This window comes from Prunus dulcis, chromosome 4 (genome assembly GCF_902201215.1).
Source record: "Prunus dulcis chromosome 4, ALMONDv2, whole genome shotgun sequence".
NCBI classification, from domain to species: Eukaryota; Viridiplantae; Streptophyta; class Magnoliopsida; order Rosales; family Rosaceae; genus Prunus; species Prunus dulcis.
Window position 1 is genome coordinate 6,025,588 of NC_047653.1, and position 21,540 is coordinate 6,047,127.

The window sequence follows — 21,540 nt, forward strand, 5'->3', positions numbered from 1 at the left end:
GTTAAAGCTATATAATGTGTCATAAAGTTTAATCCCTTTAAACAAAATCCTTGAAAGGATTGAAATTGCATGAAGCAAGTCCCTGAATGACATGTGCCTGAAGCACAAAATCTGTACTCAATACTAATGTGCATAAATTGCCTCAGTGAGTACATTGATTATAATGTGTTTGCAACACATTAAAGCTTCTGAAGAGTTCAAGAAATATTTGTCTCGACTTAAAGATCGAGCATTATGCCAACGAGATTCTTGCTTATACTAAGAAAGTATTGAAGTATTTTTATGAGGATTATCCGTTGGACACTTTAAGGATTTTCCGGAAGTATATTGGAGCGGACATCGTATTTTCCAGATAGAGCTCAACTCCATCACCATCATTTTGAGATGATGTGAGGCATATTTGATGCTATCTAAGCACAACACCATATACGGGCATATTTTTGAGTGAACTTATAAATAGCCCAAGTGTTATTAGATATGCGGACTCTGGAAATCTCTATGGTCGCTTACTGGAAAAAGCTAGTCATGAAGTTTTCAGGGGGAGATATTCATCAGGGGGAGCGTGGTATTAATAAAGACCTTCATACACTATTGACTCACAGAAGCAGTGTCAACTATGATATTCAGAAAGATGATCAACAGTATGGCTTAAAGATATTTTGCCAAGCATCAGGGGGAGCGTGCTGTCAATAAAGACCTTTACACACTGTACTCTTTTTCCTTCGTCCAGGTTTTTATCTCACTGGGTTTTTCCTGGCAAGGTTTTAACGAGGCAGTGTCGCACGCATGTCAATATACACAGAATTTTATGTTACACATGGTTATGTACTCTTTTTCCCTTCGACCAGTTTTTTTTGTCCCACTGGGTTTTTACTGGCAAGATTTTTAACGAGGCATATTCCGTATCATTTGTGGTCTCCAAGGGGGAGTGTTGTAAATGATAAGGTGGAGCCCACCACATGTTAGGAGGGGTTTTGCCTACAAAGGGGTTCACCCCTCTTCTTGTAATTGAACATATAGACAATACTGAAAAGAGGAACGGATGAAACGGATTTTCTCTGCTTCTAAATTCTCTCCTCAATTCTTTGGTTTTGTAACATTTTTTGTTTTTTTGTTTGTTTTTTTTGTTTTTTTTGTTTTGCTAAAGATAAGAAGCGAGGAAAAAATTCACACATAGTAACATGAAAGCTTGAATTCATGATCACTTGAGAGCACACCAAAGAAGCTATTCAACTAACACCTTATGGATTCTTAGAACAAGCAAATTTTGAGTGACAAGAGATAGTAAAACGCATAATGAAAATACATCAACAGATTTCTGAACACAAAATTAGAATAGTCTCATTATGACCACAAGTGACAATCACGGTCAAGAACAAAAAAGATACATCCCTTCATCACCAATTTTGAGATTAAAAAACACTATTAATTTGTAATTAAGACACATTACTAGATAAGGACGAGTTCCTCCTTAAATTCACACATAAGAAATAAACACCCATTAGATTCACGCACAAAATCCTTTTGAGGAGGTTGGAGTTGCGCCCGGGTTTGCCAAGTTACAAAACCAAATCCTTCATTTTCCACAAAAGAGAGATCACGGGATCATGCTTCGACCTTCATACGAAAAACATTATGTTTTCCAGGTCAGCATGCAGTTTGTAAAACCTTTCCTCTAGAAAAGCCACTGATAGTGGTAATGATGCTGAGGATGACGATGATGAGGAGGAGGATGCTGAAGCTGGAGACTGTCCCTCCATACTCTCATGGTATAATCGCCCTCTATATGCCACAAGGTCAGCATAGTACACCGGTGGGACCAACGAAACCGGTTTAGTACACCTTGCAAACGTGAAGCACAAGTCATATATGAGCTTCTGCAATTGGTCAGAAGTAAACCTGTGTTCATCCCAAAGAACATGGTAGTGTGTGGGTTTGCTTGTTCCAAGGGCTCCATAATGACTGCAGAGATAGAAGTCAAACTCAAATGGGTGCACGATTATTGTGTCCACAACAGTTCCAGGTAATACATTGCCTGTGGAACTACCATCCCTCATACTCTCTGGAAAGAGACGAGTATGATGCCGTTTCTGGGCAACAATTAGTGTGATGGTTGGATGGTATTTTATACCTCCCAAAGCCCTCTTCAGATCTAGTAACTCTTCATTGAGAACCATATCAAACTGGCCCTCACTGACTCCATCACGGAAGACAACAATTTTGTCCGGCTTAACTTTATTCAATCGCTCATAAGTTTCAACAAGCTCCAGACACATGTCTCCAAAATTCAATATCTTCTCAGTGCGATGGTACTGGGGTCGGACTCGTGCAGCATAACGATTTGCGGCAGGCCAGTTTACAGTGGCAACAACAGCTGCAATTGATGGACTTGTCGTGTTCCGCGCAGCAGGATGATTCACATCAGCCCCCACAAACATAACATGGCCTGCACCCCCAAAGGGGGGAAGCCGATCATTTAGCTCTACATTACTGCCTCCAAGCTTGGCATTGATCTTAAGTGCAAGATTTGAAAGATACTGGTCATTTGCTTTGTTAGCCATATTTGACAAGCAGCACTGCGTCACTATACCAATTTGAGTCTCAGAGATCCACTTCAGATACTTGTAACCAGGATCTCTTCGAGCCATTACACAAACAAGTAATTGTAAATGGCCTTTGCTTGTTTTGTATGCCTGTTCATTAATGCTTTCAAGCAGCTGACGAAGCATCTGAACACTAGTGAATGGTCTCATGGAAGTGGCTTTGTACAAAACAGGCTCTCCCATTCTGATTCCCAGTTTGTTGCACTTTGTGATGAGCTTTGGGATGAATTGATTAGGATCCAGATAGGATCGATCATCACTGCTGAAGTCAAGTACAGCCCAGCGACTGATTGGTTTTCCTTCCACTAGAGACTTCCCAACAAGATTCCAATGGCATTTCTCTCGGTCAACTGTTACCTTAGTCATCCTGCCATCAGAAGAAGGACCCAACTTTAACTCAGGTGGGACAATGACACGCCCTGTTACTGGTGTCATATTCTTGTTGACTACAATTCCAAAATTCCCAATGATGCCACCACTGCCAATAACAAAAGAATAAAATTCATAATTAATCACTGCAGTCTTATGCAGAATTAAGCTACTCAAAATGGTAATAACATCACCCTATTAATAAGCATCTTTTGTGCATAAAAGATGTTGATATTCAATATGCTTAGATTCACTACAACCACTGAGTTTATCTACAACCCATTTACTTGTGCAAGCTACAGAAACCTATAGACTATCATTAATTAAGTTAATACCATTACATGGGAACAAATTCCAATATCACCAGCATGTTCATAAATAGTATTAGAGCAGAATACTAGTTCTCAGCCTTCAGAGAAGTCCTGCTAACTAAAATCATACACACTAATTGTGTTCCGTGCATGAGGAACAATGAAGTCATGAAAGCTCAAGTAAACAACAGTGGAAGTTCGATAACAGTCAAACTTCACTAGGCAAAAATAAAGGACATAAATTTACTTACCCACAAGGTCCATCCTCAGATTGTACCATGCCACGTATCATGTTCTCTCTATTCTCTGGTGAAGCCAATGACATGTCCTTCAGCTTGATAGCTGCATTTCTGTCCAAATTCTCCTTTGGATACCTTTGCCCCTCAACTAAGACACAGAACTCCATCGGTGTATCATTCTTCCTACCATTTTTCCCCAAATCCAAGCAGGGAATGTTTTTGTACTGGATCTCCTTGTATTTTTCACTGAAATAGTCAAGAAGTCTAACTTTCCTGGGTGGACACTGGCCATCTATATCTACAGCATCAAATGTAATATCTCCTGCATTCTTATCAGTCAGCCCCTTGATGATGTACTTTTGCTTGGTTTTCCGGTGAGTCACAGTAACTTTCAATCCCCTCAATACATCCACAACCTTTCCCTTGAACCTAGTGAAATCTCTTAAAGTAAAACCCCTTATCTGCTGTTGCAGAAAATCTATAACTGGCATGCGCTTATGAAATGCCAAGACTGAGTAGTCAAGACACAAAGCAGGACCCTGGGAAGTCAGCCTTAAGCTATGCTGAAACCCTCTAAATGCAGCAATACCACATCCAAGGTCATCGTTTTCATTAGATTCAGCAGGGTAAAAGTTTCGCCCAACAGAAACCAAGCACCTAGTTGGATTTTCTTTCATCACCAAATCCATACCCTGCAATATATCACGAGGGATAGACAACACGTGGCCACTCAAGTACTCCTTCAACTTGCAAAGCTTGAGCTCATTTACAAACTTTATGGTAAATATGTATGAACTGAACCGAGTGTCTTCTTCCGCAGGAACCTCCACCTTAAATGATCCAGTGGGCAACGGCACTGCACTGAAGATGTTTTTTTCACCATCATATGCCGTACTTAACAAGGGAAAATTCGAAGGATTATCAGAGGATAACTTCTTCCTGATTGCAGAGAGTTCGTACTTCGACATTTTCACAGGACGGCCATTCTTAGGAGGGTTCTCTGGCTTGACATCAACATCGTAGTGCCTTATAATACTCTCAGGATTGTACGAGAGATTAAAATGGTTGGCACGAAGCCTAGTAGTTCGGATAGCTTTTGTGCCTCCATTATCAGGCCGTTTCACTGGGAGTTTTTTGTCTGTGTTGTCCAAAGAAGATGAAGGAGGAGTCTGTTTCGAAATTTCCAGAGCTTGCACTCTGGGAACAAGAGTATCTGTGAAGAAAAAAGAACAGACAAAATGTGTTATAATCACCAAGCCTCATTATTTATGTAAATTCAAATGGTTAAACTAACTGTAGCAACAAGCTAACATTAAATAGTATCCCAAAAAAATAAATTCCACTAAACACATTTATGCAGAACTCTTAGTTTTTTCACATAATGAGACTGGAAATCAAATTGTTTATCTAAGGTATACAGTCTCTTAGTAAAATCAACCAAATGCTTGATTTATCACCACAACAATCTCTTAGTTAAAGCAAATTAGTGTAAGCAATAAACACATGATTTATCACCACAATCTCATTATATACATCCAATACACAACACATGATAAATACATCATGAATTCAAAACAGTAAAACTTGATCAAATCAAAATTAGGGATTCAAAATGCAACGGCTTACTCTCCAAAGTAAACATTGCCTCACAGTCTATGATACGATCAGTTGCACAAGTTCCAATTGTATCTCAAAAAGGGCCCAGAATGAAGAAGAAAAAAGCGTACCAGGAGTAGGAGAATTGATCAGGGCTGGAGATGCAGGAGCAGCCGCTCTGGGCCCCCACGTAGCCACACGAGGAGTAGGAGAGTTGATCGATGCTGGAGATACCGGAGAAGCCGCTCTGGGCCCCCACGCAGCCATACCAGGAGGAGTAGGAGAGCTGATCGGTGCCGGAGATGCAGGAGAAGCCGCTCTGGGCCCCCACGCTCTGTTGGGAGCGGAAGTGCTCCATGGAGAAGGCCTCCCTGGCTGGCCCCAACTCTGATTCGGTGGTGGTTGTTGATGATACTGCTGCGGCGGCGGCTGCTGATGCTGCGGCGGAGGTGGTTGTTGATGGTGATACTGGGACCCACCACCATGACCGCCATAACCACCTCTTCCTCTCTCTCCTCCTCCTCCTCCTCCTCCTCCTCCACCTCTATTTCCACTTCCTCTGCCGTAGCCACCATAATCACCTATGTCACCACCACCACCATTACTGCTGCCTCTACCTCTTCCTCTTCCTCTACCTCTGTTTCCACCACCACCTCTTTCCATTGGAGAATCGGGAGCAAACTCAAAAAACAATCGAAGAGAAAACTTGCCTCAAAGCGGTACTCTCTGCATTCACAAAAACCAAAAATGTAGGGACTGTAAGCGAAGGAGGAGTTGGTTCCTTTATAAAGGGTGGTGGGAGAAATGACGATCTTGTCCCTGCGCGATTGTCTTAGTCACGAAGGAGTCAACCAGGAAGGAGACGTGTGAGTGGGAGCGGTTGGAAAATGGGCTTGGATTTTGGGTGAAAAGTCCAGAAGCTTCGATGGAACAGAGAGCGTGGGTGGGTCCCGCTTTGGCACTTGCTGTGAAATCGGACAAAGGAAAGGAATGCGTGCCTTAGGACGGAGGATTTAATGACATTCTCTTTCTATCTCATCTTTCTTTTTTCTGTTTTTTCAAATTTTTTTTTCGGGACTGATTTCTTCCTATTACGATTCCGGTTTCTACGAAAAAAAGGAGAGATTCGATTTCAGGTTTTATTCTTATTGTTCGTTGTATGAAATGAATATTATATCTAATCAAGTAATTGACACATTCTTTGAATTATTACTAGTCTCTCTTCATACGCGCTTTCACACTTGTTAAAGGTTTTTTTTTTAATTTTAAAATTTATTTTTGAATTAAAAATAATAATGAGTAGTTGTGTTTCATAATAATAGGATTATTTATCTTATTTTTCTTTTAAATTTAATTTTTTAATATAAAAAATATGAATTTATCATATTATTCTTATTTAATTAATAATTTTATTTTTTAATATTTACATTAATCAATGACATTTTCTGATATTTTGAATATTTCACTATTCTCTGCATTTTACTTTATATATATAGATAAAAAAATTAAAAAAACCTTTTTTCATCAAAATTATTATAATAGAACTTCTTTTTTTATATCAATATTCAATTAACCTATATCCCTCATCCAAGGAAAGAGCAATTCTTCCTATAGCCTTTCATTAATATTACTCTCTATTAATCACTAATTATTGCTATAAAGAGATTACGTAAAAAACTACCGTAATTTAGAGTGGTTTGGAAGTGTTTATGTAGAAATAATTTTAGCATAATCACTTTATGCCAGGAGCGCTTTTACATAGAATCATTTTATTGTTTGAATGCCAACATAAAAGTGCTTTTATACTAAAATATTTTCCCACTTACCCTCCATATATTATATCCAAAGCATTCACTAGATTCGAACACCACAAAACTCTTTTTCCACCCTCCAATACTATCAACGCACCCGTATGTGTTTCTTCTTGCACCATCTTCTTTCCCCATAAATCATATTCATCCTCCTTTGGCATCCATCCATTTCAAGGTACGTTAATTTTATATATTTCTGCACATGAATTTTCAAGCTCGTGCCTGCCTTTCTTTGTACTTTTTCCCTTAGGAAATTCATAAGCCAATACTATTTTTTAAAAGGATTTAGTGTGTTGTGTGGTTTTTGTTTTTTAATTAATTGAATATCGGTGATTTGAATTTAAAATCTCTTTTAATATTTCAAAAAGAAACACGGCTCAAATATTTTATTGTATTCTTTAACTTAGGCCTTCGGTTTTGCAAAAAGGCAGGTGCAATGCAAACATAATATCCTGGGGGTTTGGAACAGCTCCACTCAATTACAATATCAATTTTCCTTGTTTTATTCTACTTTCGTTTTGTTTACATAATCATGGTTGACGTCGTTGATGTTGCTGTCATGGCTTTAGGTCATGCAAATGATTTTCATGCCCTTTACATATATATATATATATATATATGGGCCGTGAGGTTGATGACCCAGATCAATCTTCTATCACACTTTTATAAGCCCAACCCAAGCCAACAATGTCCAAACCCCAATAAACCAGCTAGTGTTTGCAAGTCCAATCTTCTACCACACCATGATCTGTCACTTGGTCATATTTTATTCACAACACAACCAACCTTTTGGGATTGAAAAATTGTATTAATTTGAAACCACATTTATGGGTTTAACATGTAGGATTATTTTTCAACTGCATGCGTGTCAGGACTCAATATCTTATATTAAGAAAAATTACAATATTTTGGGATGATTTTTAGAGATGATTAAGTTTTACTCAGTAAAACAACTTACCAATAGACTCAATTAAGGCGGTCGATATTATTATGTATGCGCATATTATTGAGTCACTAAATATTAATAGATGAATGAATGACACTACCGCCAAAGAAGGAAAGGACTTTCACCAGTTTGGTGTCGATAGAGTGGTCGATGAAGACTTCGAATACAAAAGCGTGGTGAACACATTTTCTTCATACCTCAGTTTGTAAACGTAAATTCTATTCTAGTTCTTTGTGAGTTCAAGTTTGATGGTGTTGTGAAGTTGTGACTCGTGAGGAGGATATTTGTGTTTTCTGTATATTTTATGAGCGCATGGATAGCATTTAGAGCATCTCCACCCATAAGGGCTAAGGCAAGAGCAAGGGCAAGTAAGGGCTGCCACTATTCATATGAATAGTAGCAGCCTTGCCTTTTTTGGTTCCACCCCAAAAGGCTAGGGCAAGGACAAGAAAAAAAAAAGAATATGCAACAAAATATAAACTTGTTATGTATTTATAGGAAAAGTGAATAAAATTGTTATGTATTTATAGGGAAAACATCCATAATTTTTTTGGTTTTTTTGAAAAAAAAAAATTTTGATTTTTTTTCCATTTTTTTCAATTTTTTTGACTCGCTGATGTCAGCGTGACATCACCACTGACATCAGCAAACTCGGGCTGAAGCCCAGGCAAAATCTGCCTTTGAACTTGCCCAAGCTGGTGGGACCCAGGGCTTGCCCAGATTGCAGACGCTGCGCTGAAGGTCCAAAAATGAAGAAATGGGCCTCTTGCCCTAGCTAAAATGGGGCAGAGTAAATTCCAACATCCAAGCCGCGGGGGTAGAGATGCCCATGCTGCATTGCTGATTGTGATTGTGATTGTGATTGTGGACCACACCACACACGTTTTAATCTCTTTTTCTCTCTCTCACTACACATATATCCTGCTTGCACTGCATTTCCTCCTTGTCATGTGAGCCAAAATGCGACAATATATAAAGAGACAGATGAATGAGGTGATATGATCATATTTGTTTATTTATTTTTAGAGAGAGCATGTCAATTCAATCCCAATTTACACCTGGACCACAGCCATCACTGACATGATCATCTCCACTTATTTTTGTTGGGGTTTTGTTTTCTCCAAGGTACATCATCTTTTCTTTTTGTCTACTAGGTTAAGTTAATTTCTTATTTATTTAAAGATAATGGAAGTTAGAGTCCAAGGTTTCTGCTTTCCTTTGTATGACGATACGGACCATAGGATTACATAGTATACTCACATAGTGTAACAAAATAGTAACTTTTCGGAGTTTAATTTAAAGTTATTAACATGCTATGTGGTGTTAGAAGTAACGATGTTTTTTCTCCTGAATAATAAAATGAATAGTTCAGTTCTTTTGGATCACAGGAGTTTAAGAGATTTATAGTTATCCACCGTTGGATTTAATTAAAGGGTTGAGAAAAATTTACTTTAAAAAATATATTTTCTTTTACTTTTTAAATTTCACTTAACAAAAAAAGGTAAAAACTAAAATCGAAAATCTGTTCTTCATCCCCTCGTCGCTGCCCTCCTGCTTCTCTCACACTTCAACAAGATTAGTTTCTTGCTCTTCTTCAACTTTTCACTCAATTTTCGAATTTGAAATCATGAACCCGTATATGGGAATTTCAATTGGGTTTGTGTTAATTTTTATTTCGAAACTACTGGAACAAATCTGTTCCAAATCGTTTTCCTTCTCTTTGACTGGTTAATATGATTTCAAATCTGAAAATTTAGTGAAAAACTGAAGAAGAGCAAGAAACTGACATTGTTGAAGTGCGAGGGAATGAATTGCTCCGGATTTTCGCTCGTGACGCTGGAGTTAGAGTTGTTGTGGCTGTAGTAATGGGAGGAAGCAGGAGGGCAGTGACAGGAGGAAGAAGAACAGATTTTGGGGAATAGAAGCTTGCCCCAACCATGAGTAAATACTTCGTAGTAGCCTCATTAGACCGTACATCTTTCTTGGTATTAGGGGTGGGCGCGGTCCGGTTCGGTCCGGTTCACACCTCAAACCGGAACCGAAACCGGTACTATTTAACCGGTCCGGTTCGGTTCAGTTTAGGCAAAAAAAATTTCAAAAACCGGCCGGTTCGGTTCTGACGGGTTCCGGTCCGGTTCTGACCGGTTCCGGTTTTGAACCGGATTATTAATTTTTTATTAATTTAATTTTTTTTGGAAAAAAAATTATTTTTTTAATTTTTTTTAATAAAAATTATAATAAATAACTTATTTTTTTAGCTTAAAAATGAACAAATAATCCAATTCATACATTTAGAAATTTTTTGAAGTTGAACTTGGAAAATTAGTGATCATAAAAGTTAAAATATGGCATTAGGTTTTAAAAATTTGTAAAAATATAAAATATAAAATATATGACCGGTCCGGTTCGGTCCGGTCCGGTGCCGAAAGATGTAAAACCGGAACCGGAACCGGTTGGAACCGGTTCGGTCCGGTTCCGGTTTGGTTTGTTGACTTTTTTGGTCAACCGGTTTTTTTCTGGTTTTTTTTTCACCGGTTCGGTTCGGTGTTCCGGTTTTCCGGTCCCGATGCCCACCCCTACTTGGTATATCCAGATAATAGATAGGAGCATAAACTAAAACATTCTGGAGCTACAAAGAAGGCTTTTTTCGAATAAGCCAATTCATTTGGGACCCTGCGGATCCACTCTTTTTCCTATTCAAAGATCAGCCTTTTATCTCTGTGTTTTCACATCGAGAATTCTTTGCAGATGAAGAGATGTCAAAGTGGCTTCTTACTTCCCAAACAGATCTTCCTAATAAAGCATCAATACTGATTGATCCATAATTAGACAAATCGGTGCATAGAAGAAAAAATCAAGAGCCCTGAGCCAATAAAGACTGAGAAGGTTGACTCAAGAAAAAATTTCATTCATTAATAAATTTCATTAAGGGCTCCGTTGTAGAATTCAGACCTAACCATTAATCGAGAAGTGATGGGGACGACAGAACCTTTTTTTTTTTTTTTTTTGGTTGTTGGAGAAAAAGCGATGTCATTGAGAATAAAGCAAATGTTACATATTATCCTCCACAAAAACATCACACACAGCATCAGGAGGGTCCTGAAGCCACGATAATGTTTCTGGTAAAGTAAGTGCCAAACGAGCTAAGCGGTGCGCCGCTCAGTTAGATTTTGGGGTTTTAGTTTTTAGTTTTTACCTTTTTTTGTTAAGTGAAATTTAAAAAGTAAAAGAAAAAAGATATTTTAAAGTAAAATTTTCTCATACTACTATAATCCAAAAGAACGAGACTGATAAAATGAAAATAATGTTCTACAACTAATGTTCAAAAGGGAATGATCTTAATCATTAACTAGAAAACTAATTTTTGTATGAAAATTCAGTCCCCAAATTTTAATCAAGTCGTTTATTCTTGTAACTTTTGGTTTTGACTAAATGTGCATAAGATGTAGAGCGCAAGTGCAGCTATTTTATTTTAAAAAATCTTCTTGACCCTTTCAAAATAAGCTAAGCTAGCTAGTTTCCTATCTAGGGTATCAAATCCCACGTTCATTGCGAATGGCAGGTTTTACGGGATAGGAAAGAACTAGCTTTCCCTCTCATAGACTCATACCATTTGTGTTTTGGTTGTATAACTGAAGCATCCTCCTTCCCTTTAACCTTCACCAAGGATGAAGAGAAAACAAACAAGTCACGAGAAAGTAGAACGAAGAGCCAAAATTTTCCTTTCCTTTTTGTGTATTTATTGGGGTAAGAGATTTTAAATTTGTGTGTGCTCAAAAGTTAAAAGAGGACAGACTAGGAGGTTTTGAAGGGCAGTTGAGAAAATGATAGTGATAAAGAAGTGGTAGCTACACCATGAATTCATGTTTTGTGATGTGACATATCTATCGTTTTCTTCTTCTTTTTTTCAATCTCGTTTAAAAGAAATGTCACTAAACAAATGATTAGTTGGCGAAATATGTTTGTTATTCATTGTCATATTCTCATCAAATATTTAGAATTTGATGTCTTTTGTTAAATTATTTTTCATCAATCAATACAATTACAGAACCGATATATAAAAGTGGTCTCGTTAAAATTTTCTTAAAGAAAATTCAATAAAAAAAACTTCAAAATAAAAAAAAATACCACACATATCATTACAATGAAGCTAACAAACAACTATTCGGCGGTGTTGTTGCCTTATTAAAGTATTTAATGGTATGTATATGATGTGTTGTTCAAATGCGAATTTACAAATGAAGTTATCAATAATAAAAAGTACTTAGTTTACTTGTCATATTTAGGGATAAAAAAGTGCATATGTATTTTATATATTTTTAATGAGTTGTTCATAGTATTTCTCACCAGCCGTAAGTATATACTAAATCAAAGAAGTAATTGATTGAACTTGTATTTTACTCAAATTGCAGCACTTTTCCCCGTCCACTTTGGCTTTTAACAGTCTCATTAATAATTAAGAACATCGGATTGGTTGTTTTTATTGTAGTTAATCATGATCTTCGTCCATGATTATATACCAAAGCCCCCCACTAGCAATTTGACAAATAGATGACAGCTGAGCTAATTATCTCATGTCATGTGGGAACATTGCAAATTGCCACCAGAAAGATTTAATAATAATAATATATGGTTGTTTTGTTGTTGGCAACGACTTTGCTTGAGATTTCGAAACGGCTGCCGATTTCTTTGAACTTGTTTAATTTTGTGGATCAGTCAAGAGTCTCAAGTTTTAGAGTAAGAATGTAGAAGAAGGGCGTTGAAGAACAAAATGCCTCCACATCCACATGCCATACAATAACTCATAAGTCCCATGTAAACATACGTACCTTCCCCAGGTCCCAACTGACAAAGGTCTCCATCTCCACGTTTTTGTTTTTTGGGATTTTGTCTAGGTTAGTCACACTCTTATTTTCTATGTGTGAGCGATTTCTGATCGTAATAAGTTTACATATATGTACAAAGAAAAATTAACTATATACGTAGATAACCGTAACCCTAAAGAACATATATAAATCGTATATTCAATCATTATTTTTCCTTTTTTCATACTTTTTTTGATGATAGGAAGAAAATCTCACTACTCATGTCAAAAGTTATGAAATAAATCACATGCGGATCACATACTTATTATACAAAGTCGAATTTTGTACATGCACAAATCCAATTTAAGATAATGTTCTGTAATTTCAACTTAAGATATTTGAATTTATAGATTTTTTATTATTATTTATATATATAAAGCAAAATGCATAGAATGATGAAACATTTAAAATATTAATAAATATTTATTATCTTTTTTAATATTAAAATAAATTAAATTTTTTTATAAAAAAGAATCTCTCGCAAACGTAGAAACACGTGCAGAGATGCGAGAGGCTAGTATTTAGGGTTTTCTCATGCACTCTCTTGTACATGGTATGGCAGAGGAATAAGATTTTTTATATGTCCTTTGCCTTGGCTGATTGGATAGTTGCATGGCTCACATATCTCTGAGGTCCTTTTCACCCTTTTGGTCTGTTTTGCCAATTCCCAATAACATCATTCACACAAGATTCTTGCTCTTTTTTCTACATTATTTTATTGCCCTTCTTGAATCATCTTCCTCTTCCTCTTTTTTTTCCTTTTTTCTGTTGTTGATAAATTTGTTGTTATTATTACCTTTACAAACTCATTAGTTTTATTTATTAAAATATGATATTCTTTGTTGTCATGATGGTGATGGGTTGGCATGCTCGCAGGAATTCTGGCTTTTCTAGATTTCTTTGACACATGTTCATCTTCTTCCTGTGAGGTGTCTTTTGCTTTCTGGGTTGTCCTCAGAATTCAGACAGTTACAGTTTATCATAAACCAAATTTGGATTCAGAGTCACAATTGAGCTCTTATTGATTTTTTTTTCTGTGGAATTATTTGTTTGTGGGGATTCTGTCAGGAATTCAATTCCCCAAGGTGAGTTTATGCAATTTTTGGCTCATTTATGAAAATCTCTCTATCTGTGTATCTCTCTCTCTCTCTCTTCTTTGTTTTATAGCATCATCTGCAGGTCATCTGCAGGCTTTGGAATTACATGTTGTTTTCTTCTATCGAATTGTGGGGTCAAAAAGAGACGACTTTAATGGTTTCCTGATTGAATTTGGATTGCAGTTCACATGCGTGCTTTTCTCGGAGCCTTCTGTTTTTGAATTTGGTAATTGGGTCAGAGTGAAAAATTGCTTCATTCAACCAATTCAGGATTAATTTTGTGAAAAACAGGTAACTTCTCTTTTCAAAATTTTATCTGCAATCCTTATTGAATTTGATTTCTGCTGAGTTTCCTTCTTTCCTTCTAATTTCTATATATTTATTGGATCCTGTAGATTTTCATGTCTCACAGTCATCTTTGAATTCAACTGGTGCAACAGTTCTTGATAAGAAACCTTGGAATTTCGTACGCTACAAAAATTGCTGCTCTGGTTTTGTGCAAATTGCTCATGATGATTGTGTCAATGAGTTTTATGTGCTTGGGATGATTTAAAATTCTGGGTTTTGTGGTTTGAATCTTAAATGGACGTGCCTCCTTATTGTAAGCACTTCAGAGTATTCGGTTGCCACTTGAATTCCTTTGCATGCAAATGTGTTGTTTTAGCTTTCATTGCTCTGATTCTCAGAGCTGTTCTGCTTCCTACGTTCCATAATTTTGGTGGAGCTGAACAGAGCAAGTTGGTCTTCATCAGTAACCTCTCTTTGTCACTCGGTCAGAAATTTGGAATTAGAAAAGATAAGTTTCTGGAGGTTCCTCAAATTGTATGGGGCTTAAACAATCAAAAGATTGCGTTTGCAAGAGCTTGTTTAACTGCAAGGTTTCTGAACCGGACTCTTTTGATGCCTAGCTTGAGTGCTTCCCTGTTCTACAAAGAAGTCGAGCTCTTGGAGCCTATTTCCTTTGATAAGGTGTTCCAGTTCAAGAAGTTTAATTCTCTCTGTAATGGCTTTGTTCAACTGGGGGAGTTCTCGGATCTTAGAAACCGAACGGAAGCCTTTGAGCTTCAGAAAGGAAGTGGAAGGAGGTGGACACCTGAGAGAGATTTGTATCAGTTGAAACAGCACAATGAGGATCCATATAATGAGTTTGAGGTGATTCGAATCATTGGAAAGAACCCGTTTCTGTGGCACGATCATTGGCCTGTGAAGGACTATGCGAAGGTGTTTGAGTGCTTGGTTCTGGTTGATGAGATAATGAATGAAGTAGATAAAGTTGTGTCCAGGATTAGAGAGATAGGAGCAGCACAAGTAAGAAGCCAGAATGAGTCTCCACAAAATGGCATTAACCCGGCAGAGAAGCCTTTCTTGCAGCCAGTGCCTTATGTGGCTGTACACATGAGGATAGAGATAGACTGGATGATTCATTGTAAGAAGCTAGAGCAAAGATCAAACATAAGTCAAATTTGTAGCAGCAAGGAGGAGATCATGGAGAGAGTGGGCAACATTGCTGGCCTGAAAACACCGGTCGTTGTTTATTTAGCTGTGGCTGATAGTCTTCTTCATGATCCATCTATTTTGAGTGGCTGGAAGGAAGGCTTGATTCCTTATGAGAAGAAGAAATTGGGGTTTGAATTGACTTACAAGAAGTTCCCTTATCTCATTCAGTCTGCAATCGACTATGAAGTGTGTTCAAGGGCTGATGTCTTTGTGGGAAACAGTTTCTCCACATTTTCGAACCTTATAGTTCTCGATCGAACGCAGAAGCTCATTAGAATGGGCGTCACAAGCTCATGTGGTGTGGATGTAAGGTGGCCTTCTTATGCATACAACATATTAGGGGAAGCAAAAGGCCCTCAAAGATGGATGACAAACATGTCTGGCTCAAGTCTTCAAGCAATTAGCTATGGCTCCAATGACATTTCGTGTTGTGTTGATCTTTAGTTTTTCCATTGGTGGACATGTTCAAGGCTCCACCACTTCTTGTAATCTACATCATCCCGTCCCTCCAGCGCAATATTTTCGGTATAGTTTCAAAGTTCTTTTTCCCCTTTATAGAGAACGTTAAAATAGCTGTTGAATGGATGTAAATTTCTTATTTTTTATTTCAAATGTAAGTTCCATTCTATTGGTTTTTTCATCTTGATGGCAATGGCATATATTTTTTTTTCCTCTCCGGGTTGGATTTTCTCACTATTTGTTAGTGAATGTTACTATTCTCTTGGCATGAATTCTTGTAGGATTTTGATGTTATTGTGTTTGTAAAACAAGAGCATGCCCTCATAAAAATTTGACAGGAAATGGGGTTTTTTTTATGTTGCTCATCCAAACACAAGCTTTCTAACCACTTTTTCCTTCTCTGTATCTCTCTGCACCTGTTTTCTTTCCGTAATTGAAGGATGATGGTACAGATGACCAAAACAAACAGATAAAGACAGAAGGAAATGGAATGGGACAGTCTTTAGCACAAGCAAGGAATTAAGTTATTTGGTACTTGATTTTTGATTCTTGTGGTGGGTCATGTCCTTGGCTCTCAACTTTGAGCTTTTTTGGCCCATCATCTGTGTGTATTTATTTGACTTACTGAAAATTCTTGCTCATTATGTTTCTTTGCTTCCCCAGTGGGACCTCAATGCTGGGTTTTGGCTGTTTTTTCTTTGTTGATTAGCCCTCAAAACTTCAGACATCAAGATCTGTAAAGGGGTCAATCTAATTTGCAATTTTCTTTGAATTAGTCAAGTTTTTGGGCATTTTAGGCACTATTGCTTTATACAGGGCAACTTCAAAGTTCAAATTTTGGCTTTAAAGGCCAAAACTTGAGACCCTGTGAGGCTTTGAGAAGAAAGTTTAGGGACTCTGGATCAAAGTTGTAATCTTTATGCATTAATTGGCTAACTGGCCATTGGAAAGCTTAAATTGGACAACTTATCAGCTGCATGGTACTTGTTTCTATTTCTATTGCAGAAAAACACAACAGAACAGATGATCTTCTCCAATACTAATTAAGGACCTTTCTGAATTTCATCTATAAATGTCCAATGGTGAAACGAAAAGCAAAAGGTGTTTTGCATGGGCCAAAATGGGCCAAATCCAATTATTGGAGCAAGATATGAGTCGGCCTGTGGGTTCAAGTTGGTCCAACCAAAGTGAGCAAAGAAACTCCCAATGACCACAATGATCCAAAATTTATAAAGTGCTTGAACCTTGGTAGGGATTCAAAATTTCTCTAGATGTTGTGGTGAAAATATATTAGGGAGAACAAGTTGCAGATGGGTCCCAAACATACCCAACAAACTCATTTCATGTCAACTTGTAGGTTTGATATAATTGAAGCCACTCACTCTTGCACGAAATTTCCATTTAACATCTGGAAGGGGTTTGATTGAAGCCACCCTACTAATAGCTACCCCTTATCCAAAATGAGACGTGTCCTGTAAACACTTCACAAAACAAAACAACACATTCACCACTACAACAATCACAATAATGAATTGTTCCTGTTGTTAATGGTGGTGGGTGAGTTTGGTATCTTTCCCATTTACTTATAATGGGAAGCAAGAACCAAGATGGGACAACTAAGCTCAATGCATTGTCATGAAAAAGAAAACTAATAAAAACAACCATATTTTTGGCGACTTTTAAATGATTGAAGGGGAGAATCAACTCTTACTTTGATGAGTATTTACAGTGTTTCCCATCTCACTGAGAGAGAGAGAGAGAGAGAGAGAGAGAGAGAGAGAGAGAGAGAGAGAGCGTATAAAATGGAAATACATTTATGGCATTTTAATTCACTAACATGATAAATGTTCTTTCAATTCAATTCACTATCTTTTTTTTCTTTCTTTTCCTCTGTCTTTCAAGAAGAAAGCGATCATCAAGAATAGATGCTTCCCCTTCTATGGTACACACAAGGGACCTTGATGGTCACAAGTTTTATCTTAACACAATGATCATGAAACTACAAAGGAAAAGAGGTACATTATCTTCATGACCATGAAATTGGAGTGAATAGAGCGAGGAACTCTTTACTCTTTCTTATGCGAAAAGTATTGGTGGGAAGGTATGCAGATTATTTTCCAACTTCAGGAGTCCTATAATTCATTGGATGTATTCTTCATAGTAGTTATCACTTATCACAGAAACGAACCTCTCGAGCCAAGGAAGCTGATGGAGATCTTTCATTGCATCTACGTAGGAATCTGTACAACGGGGTGGGGATTGGTAGGGGGGGTGGTCACTTAAACTGAAACCCCCAGCTAGGAACCTCTGGATCAGTGCCAACTGTGATCTCTCTTGGTCTGAGTATGCATCCATTATCATGGGGAGCGAATTGAATGTTTCCCATGCCCATTGCTCAGATTCTTGCATAGACTGAGTGACCAAGTCTTCTGTGTTGTTGTTGTCTTCATCCCAAAAGGCACATTGACAAGTCTGTTGGCCATTCCTATATTCAGCACCACAAGAATAACAGAACTCATGCCTACACCTGAACATGAGCAACATGAAAAGCTCAGTAAAGATTCAAGGGCTTCTAATGAAAAGTAGACTTAACATGGTGAACATAACATGCTTCTGTATTGAACATGTGCAAATGTATAACAGGCATAAGCATTACAAACAAAGGTGATTAAACTTAAATTTTAGTCATAGAACATCATATGCTCCTTGTTTACATGTGCATATGCATAACAGATGAAAGCATCACAACCAAAGGTGAAACTACAGAACATTTTTCTTATTCAAATAGTCAGGTTATGATTCAATAAAACCAACTAAAGCTGTCTTAATTCAATCAGCTTTAATCATAGCCAGGTACTACTTTCTCCTAGGGGTTCTCCTACACACATTTTGCCCTCTGCATAGGGTGACACCATTTTGTCCAAGCGAGTATAAAAATTTGTATTTTGAAAAAATTTCTCAAACAAAAAAGAAGCCTGAGATCTGAAATGATTAAGTAGTTTCCATCTACAACAGTATGTGTAATGAAACCGATCTTACCAGCATGTCATGTGGTAGCAACCTTGAGTGAGCTCGATCATCCTACGACACTGCTGGCAACGTCTCCAGCTTTTATTTTGTGCTAGGCGATGTAAGGTAATGTCTGCAGCATCTCTCTCTTCCAATGGGAGGTTTTGGAACTCCTCACAGCTCATAGATGAATGCCAAGGAACCCCACAATCTACACAGATGAATCTCTGACATACTGGACAGTCAATGCAGCTGTTATCTGACTGACTTGATGAACTTGCCCTAGCTGACAAACATTCAAGAGGATCAAGCAGGACAGAACAATTTGGATATGGGCAGTAAATTCTATCTGAGTGGAGAATATTTGCTTCTGCGAGGGCTTTCTCCAATGATTCATAAGAAGTGAGTGGAAGAAAAGATTTGCACTCAGCAGTGGAGATGTAATACTTGCACCTCGGCTGAGGACATCTGATGGGGACTTGTGAGGACTGTACCTTCCCATCAACGTATGTCCTCATGCAATGCGAACAGAACTTATGAGAACATTTCATGGTGATCATCATTAGGGATGGTTTATCATCGCAACAGATGGAACAGTTTTCAAGTGATTCAACACCCTTAGCAGGAAAAGAGACAACTCCAATTGCCACTTGGGCTAATTTTGACGGCAGCTCAAGATCTACAGTGGGGACAAGTTTCAGAACAAAAGCATCAAGATGACTGGCATGCTCTAGGATCCTTTGCCTCAGCGCTACTAGGAGTGGAATTTCGAGTTTCTGCTCATGTGATACCTGTCAAAAACTCATGTCATTAAAGCAAACTTGACATGCAAGAAGACAATTTGAATAATTTAATGCTAGTGCTACAACTCAAATGAAGTAAGGTGAAATAAAACTCGGTAGCAATCACTCAAAGTGTATTGCTGAAAGTTAAAAGGTTTTATCCATCACTCAACCTATAAAATTGTGTTGTTAAAAATAATGTTGACCCCTTTTTTCGTCAATAAATTCATGCGAGACAAACGCTGAAATTGCAATGAATAATTTGGCAAGGAACTTATGAAAATCAGCCACCCAAAAATCAAGGCTAGCAGAATTATTGGCTTCATATTTAAAACGTCTTCTAAAGTGGTAACCAAAATGAACAAAGAAAGTTAACTATTTCACAGAGAAGGACTCACCTGATCATGTAGCAGCTCAGAATCTGTGAATGCATAAACCCGGCGGACTTTATTTTGCACAGCTTCCATTAGGCCATCCATCAGGGCTAAATAGTCAGCCACAGGCTCCTCCACATAAAAATCAAGCCTTTTCTGCACCTGAATTGCAGGACCATTGGTTGACCTTTCCATGACAACTCCAATTCCAGAAAGCCCGAAACCTGAGTCCCCATACCCAGCTATGGACATGCCTTTGAAGAACATCTTCACTGAAAATTCATCGAGATCATCTTTTGGATCCACCTTCACCGGTTCTTCGGTCTCCTTCCAAACTTCATCATCTTCGCAACAACTACGAAACTCTTCTTCATCTTCCTCTCTGAGTAAATTTACAGAAACCTCATCACCAAAACTTGCCTGACCCTCCATTTACACAACAGCTCTGGAATTCTAAAACTTGAAGCTGTGATTGTTACCAAAATCCAACCACAATTTGTCAACCAAACAATCCGAAGCTCTGTAATTTCAGCAGTCAAATCTCTCAAAATCACAAACAACAATTCATTTCAATCACTGATCTTTCAGAGCCTATCTCCAAATCATCATCCCAAAAAAAACCCTCCAAGGAATCGATCCAGAACTGCAGCCAATTGTAGCATCACCTCCACCTATAAATACCACAAAGAAATACTGATCTCAGACAGTAATCATTCAGCTCCTAAATCCAAATCGATAAACAAGAAAACCCCATCAACGAATTCATCCAAATGAGCCAAAAATCCGTGCTTTACCTTATATATTCCCCAAATCCCAAAAGATACATAATTGTTAGCTCTTTCACATAAACAAAAATCAACCCAAAATAGAAAGAGAGAGGACTAATTTTCATCCCTCCAAAACTGTACAAAATTTCAAAGCAATTTTTTGAAAACAACAATGAAGAAAAGAAAAAGATAAGATACAAAAATAGGAAAGGGTATCATATTGGAAGGGTAACTGGGAAAGAACGAAGTACAGGTTCCATTACCTTATCCGGAGGGAACTAAAGTCTCCGGAATCAGATTCCTGTTGGGGTCTGAAATCTGAAATGGTGTCTTGTAATTGTAGCAAAATGGTAGAATAATAAGAACCCTAATCTGACAAATTTCAACCTTTGGTGCCTCACCCACTTACAAGATGCTGTTTTTATTCTATTCTTTTACTGGGATTAGATGAAAGATCAAAGATTTTATTACTTATTAGGATGGTGAGAGCTGAGAAGAGAATCCTTAGACTTACTATTGCAGTTATTGGCGTTTGAGGAAAGTTAGAATGCCTTTGGCCTTTTGCTTTGTTGGCATTCTCTCTCTTCCGAAACACATGCACTTTGGATTTCTTCAATTCTCTACATTCCCTTTTATTTTCTCCATATTTACCCAAAAAATACAATATATCCTTGAATTTTTTTTTATATATATTTGCATACACTTATTAAATGCAAGATTCCCTTTTTTTTAATAATTACGTTTTTTTAAGTATGTACTTAATTTTCTCAATATAATCTAGTGGTATTTGTCTTCAATTAATTGAGGAAAGTCTC

General features: G+C 37.5%; 3 protein-coding genes across 8 annotated transcripts; 1 reads left to right on the forward strand and 2 right to left on the reverse strand.

The window, feature by feature from the left end:
- Window positions 1-1,282: 1,282 nt before the first annotated feature.
- Window positions 1,283-5,861, reverse strand: LOC117624611 (protein argonaute 2). The gene is made up of 3 exons (XM_034355964.1): window positions 5,250-5,861; window positions 3,535-4,735; window positions 1,283-3,081 (listed from the first exon to the last, which is right to left on the reverse strand). The coding sequence occupies exons 1-3, from the start codon at window positions 5,779-5,781 to the stop codon at window positions 1,620-1,622; spliced, it is 3,195 nt and encodes a 1,064-aa protein (XP_034211855.1). The 5' UTR covers window positions 5,782-5,861; the 3' UTR covers window positions 1,283-1,619.
- A 7,395-nt stretch (window positions 5,862-13,256) lies between these two features.
- On the forward strand, window positions 13,257-16,475 carry LOC117623742 (O-fucosyltransferase 23). 4 transcript variants are annotated; one of them, XM_034354699.1, is made up of 4 exons: window positions 13,257-13,372; window positions 13,617-13,825; window positions 14,021-14,128; window positions 14,233-16,010. In XM_034354699.1, the coding sequence occupies exon 4, from the start codon at window positions 14,420-14,422 to the stop codon at window positions 15,776-15,778; it is 1,359 nt and encodes a 452-aa protein (XP_034210590.1). In that variant the 5' UTR covers window positions 13,257-13,372; window positions 13,617-13,825; window positions 14,021-14,128; window positions 14,233-14,419; the 3' UTR covers window positions 15,779-16,010. The 4 variants fall into 4 exon arrangements, 3 of the variants coding, with proteins under 3 accessions (XP_034210590.1, XP_034210592.1, XP_034210591.1); XM_034354701.1 differs by having other exon boundaries at window positions 13,273-13,293; XM_034354700.1 differs by having other exon boundaries at window positions 13,305-13,390.
- Window positions 16,476-17,589: 1,114 nt separating this feature from the next.
- LOC117624740 (probable E3 ubiquitin-protein ligase rbrA) lies at window positions 17,590-21,335 on the reverse strand. 3 transcript variants are annotated; one of them, XM_034356165.1, is made up of 4 exons: window positions 21,240-21,335; window positions 19,983-20,629; window positions 18,833-19,593; window positions 17,590-18,320 (listed from the first exon to the last, which is right to left on the reverse strand). In XM_034356165.1, exons 2-4 carry the CDS (start codon window positions 20,388-20,390, stop codon window positions 17,933-17,935), a joined length of 1,557 nt encoding a protein of 518 aa, XP_034212056.1. In that variant the 5' UTR covers window positions 20,391-20,629; window positions 21,240-21,335; the 3' UTR covers window positions 17,590-17,932. The 3 variants fall into 3 exon arrangements, with proteins under 3 accessions (XP_034212056.1, XP_034212055.1, XP_034212054.1); XM_034356164.1 differs by having other exon boundaries at window positions 19,983-20,679; window positions 20,989-21,335; XM_034356163.1 differs by having other exon boundaries at window positions 20,989-21,331.
- Window positions 21,336-21,540: the final 205 nt, after the last annotated feature.

What these genes read in the sequence shown, in the direction of transcription:
- LOC117624611 (XM_034355964.1), bottom strand. Translation starts at nt 5,781, where the DNA reads ATGGAAAGAGGTGGTGGTGGAAACAGAGGTAGAGGAAGAGGAAGAGGT. An exon ending in GATCAATTCTCCTACTCCTG is followed by an intron (nt 4,736 to 5,249) that starts GTACGCTTTTTT and finishes TTTTCTTCACAG; the next exon opens with ATACTCTTGTTCCCAGAGTG. An exon ending in TCTGAGGATGGACCTTGTGG is followed by an intron (nt 3,082 to 3,534) that starts GTAAGTAAATTT and finishes TGTTATTGGCAG; the next exon opens with TGGTGGCATCATTGGGAATT.
- LOC117623742 (XM_034354699.1), top strand. Translation starts at nt 14,420, where the DNA reads ATGGACGTGCCTCCTTATTGTAAGCACTTCAGAGTATTCGGTTGCCAC.
- LOC117624740 (XM_034356165.1), bottom strand. Translation starts at nt 20,390, where the DNA reads ATGGAGGGTCAGGCAAGTTTTGGTGATGAGGTTTCTGTAAATTTACTC. An exon ending in CTGAGCTGCTACATGATCAG is followed by an intron (nt 19,594 to 19,982) that starts GTGAGTCCTTCT and finishes AGTTTTTGACAG; the next exon opens with GTATCACATGAGCAGAAACT. An exon ending in TGCTACCACATGACATGCTG is followed by an intron (nt 18,321 to 18,832) that starts GTAAGATCGGTT and finishes GCTCATGTTCAG; the next exon opens with GTGTAGGCATGAGTTCTGTT.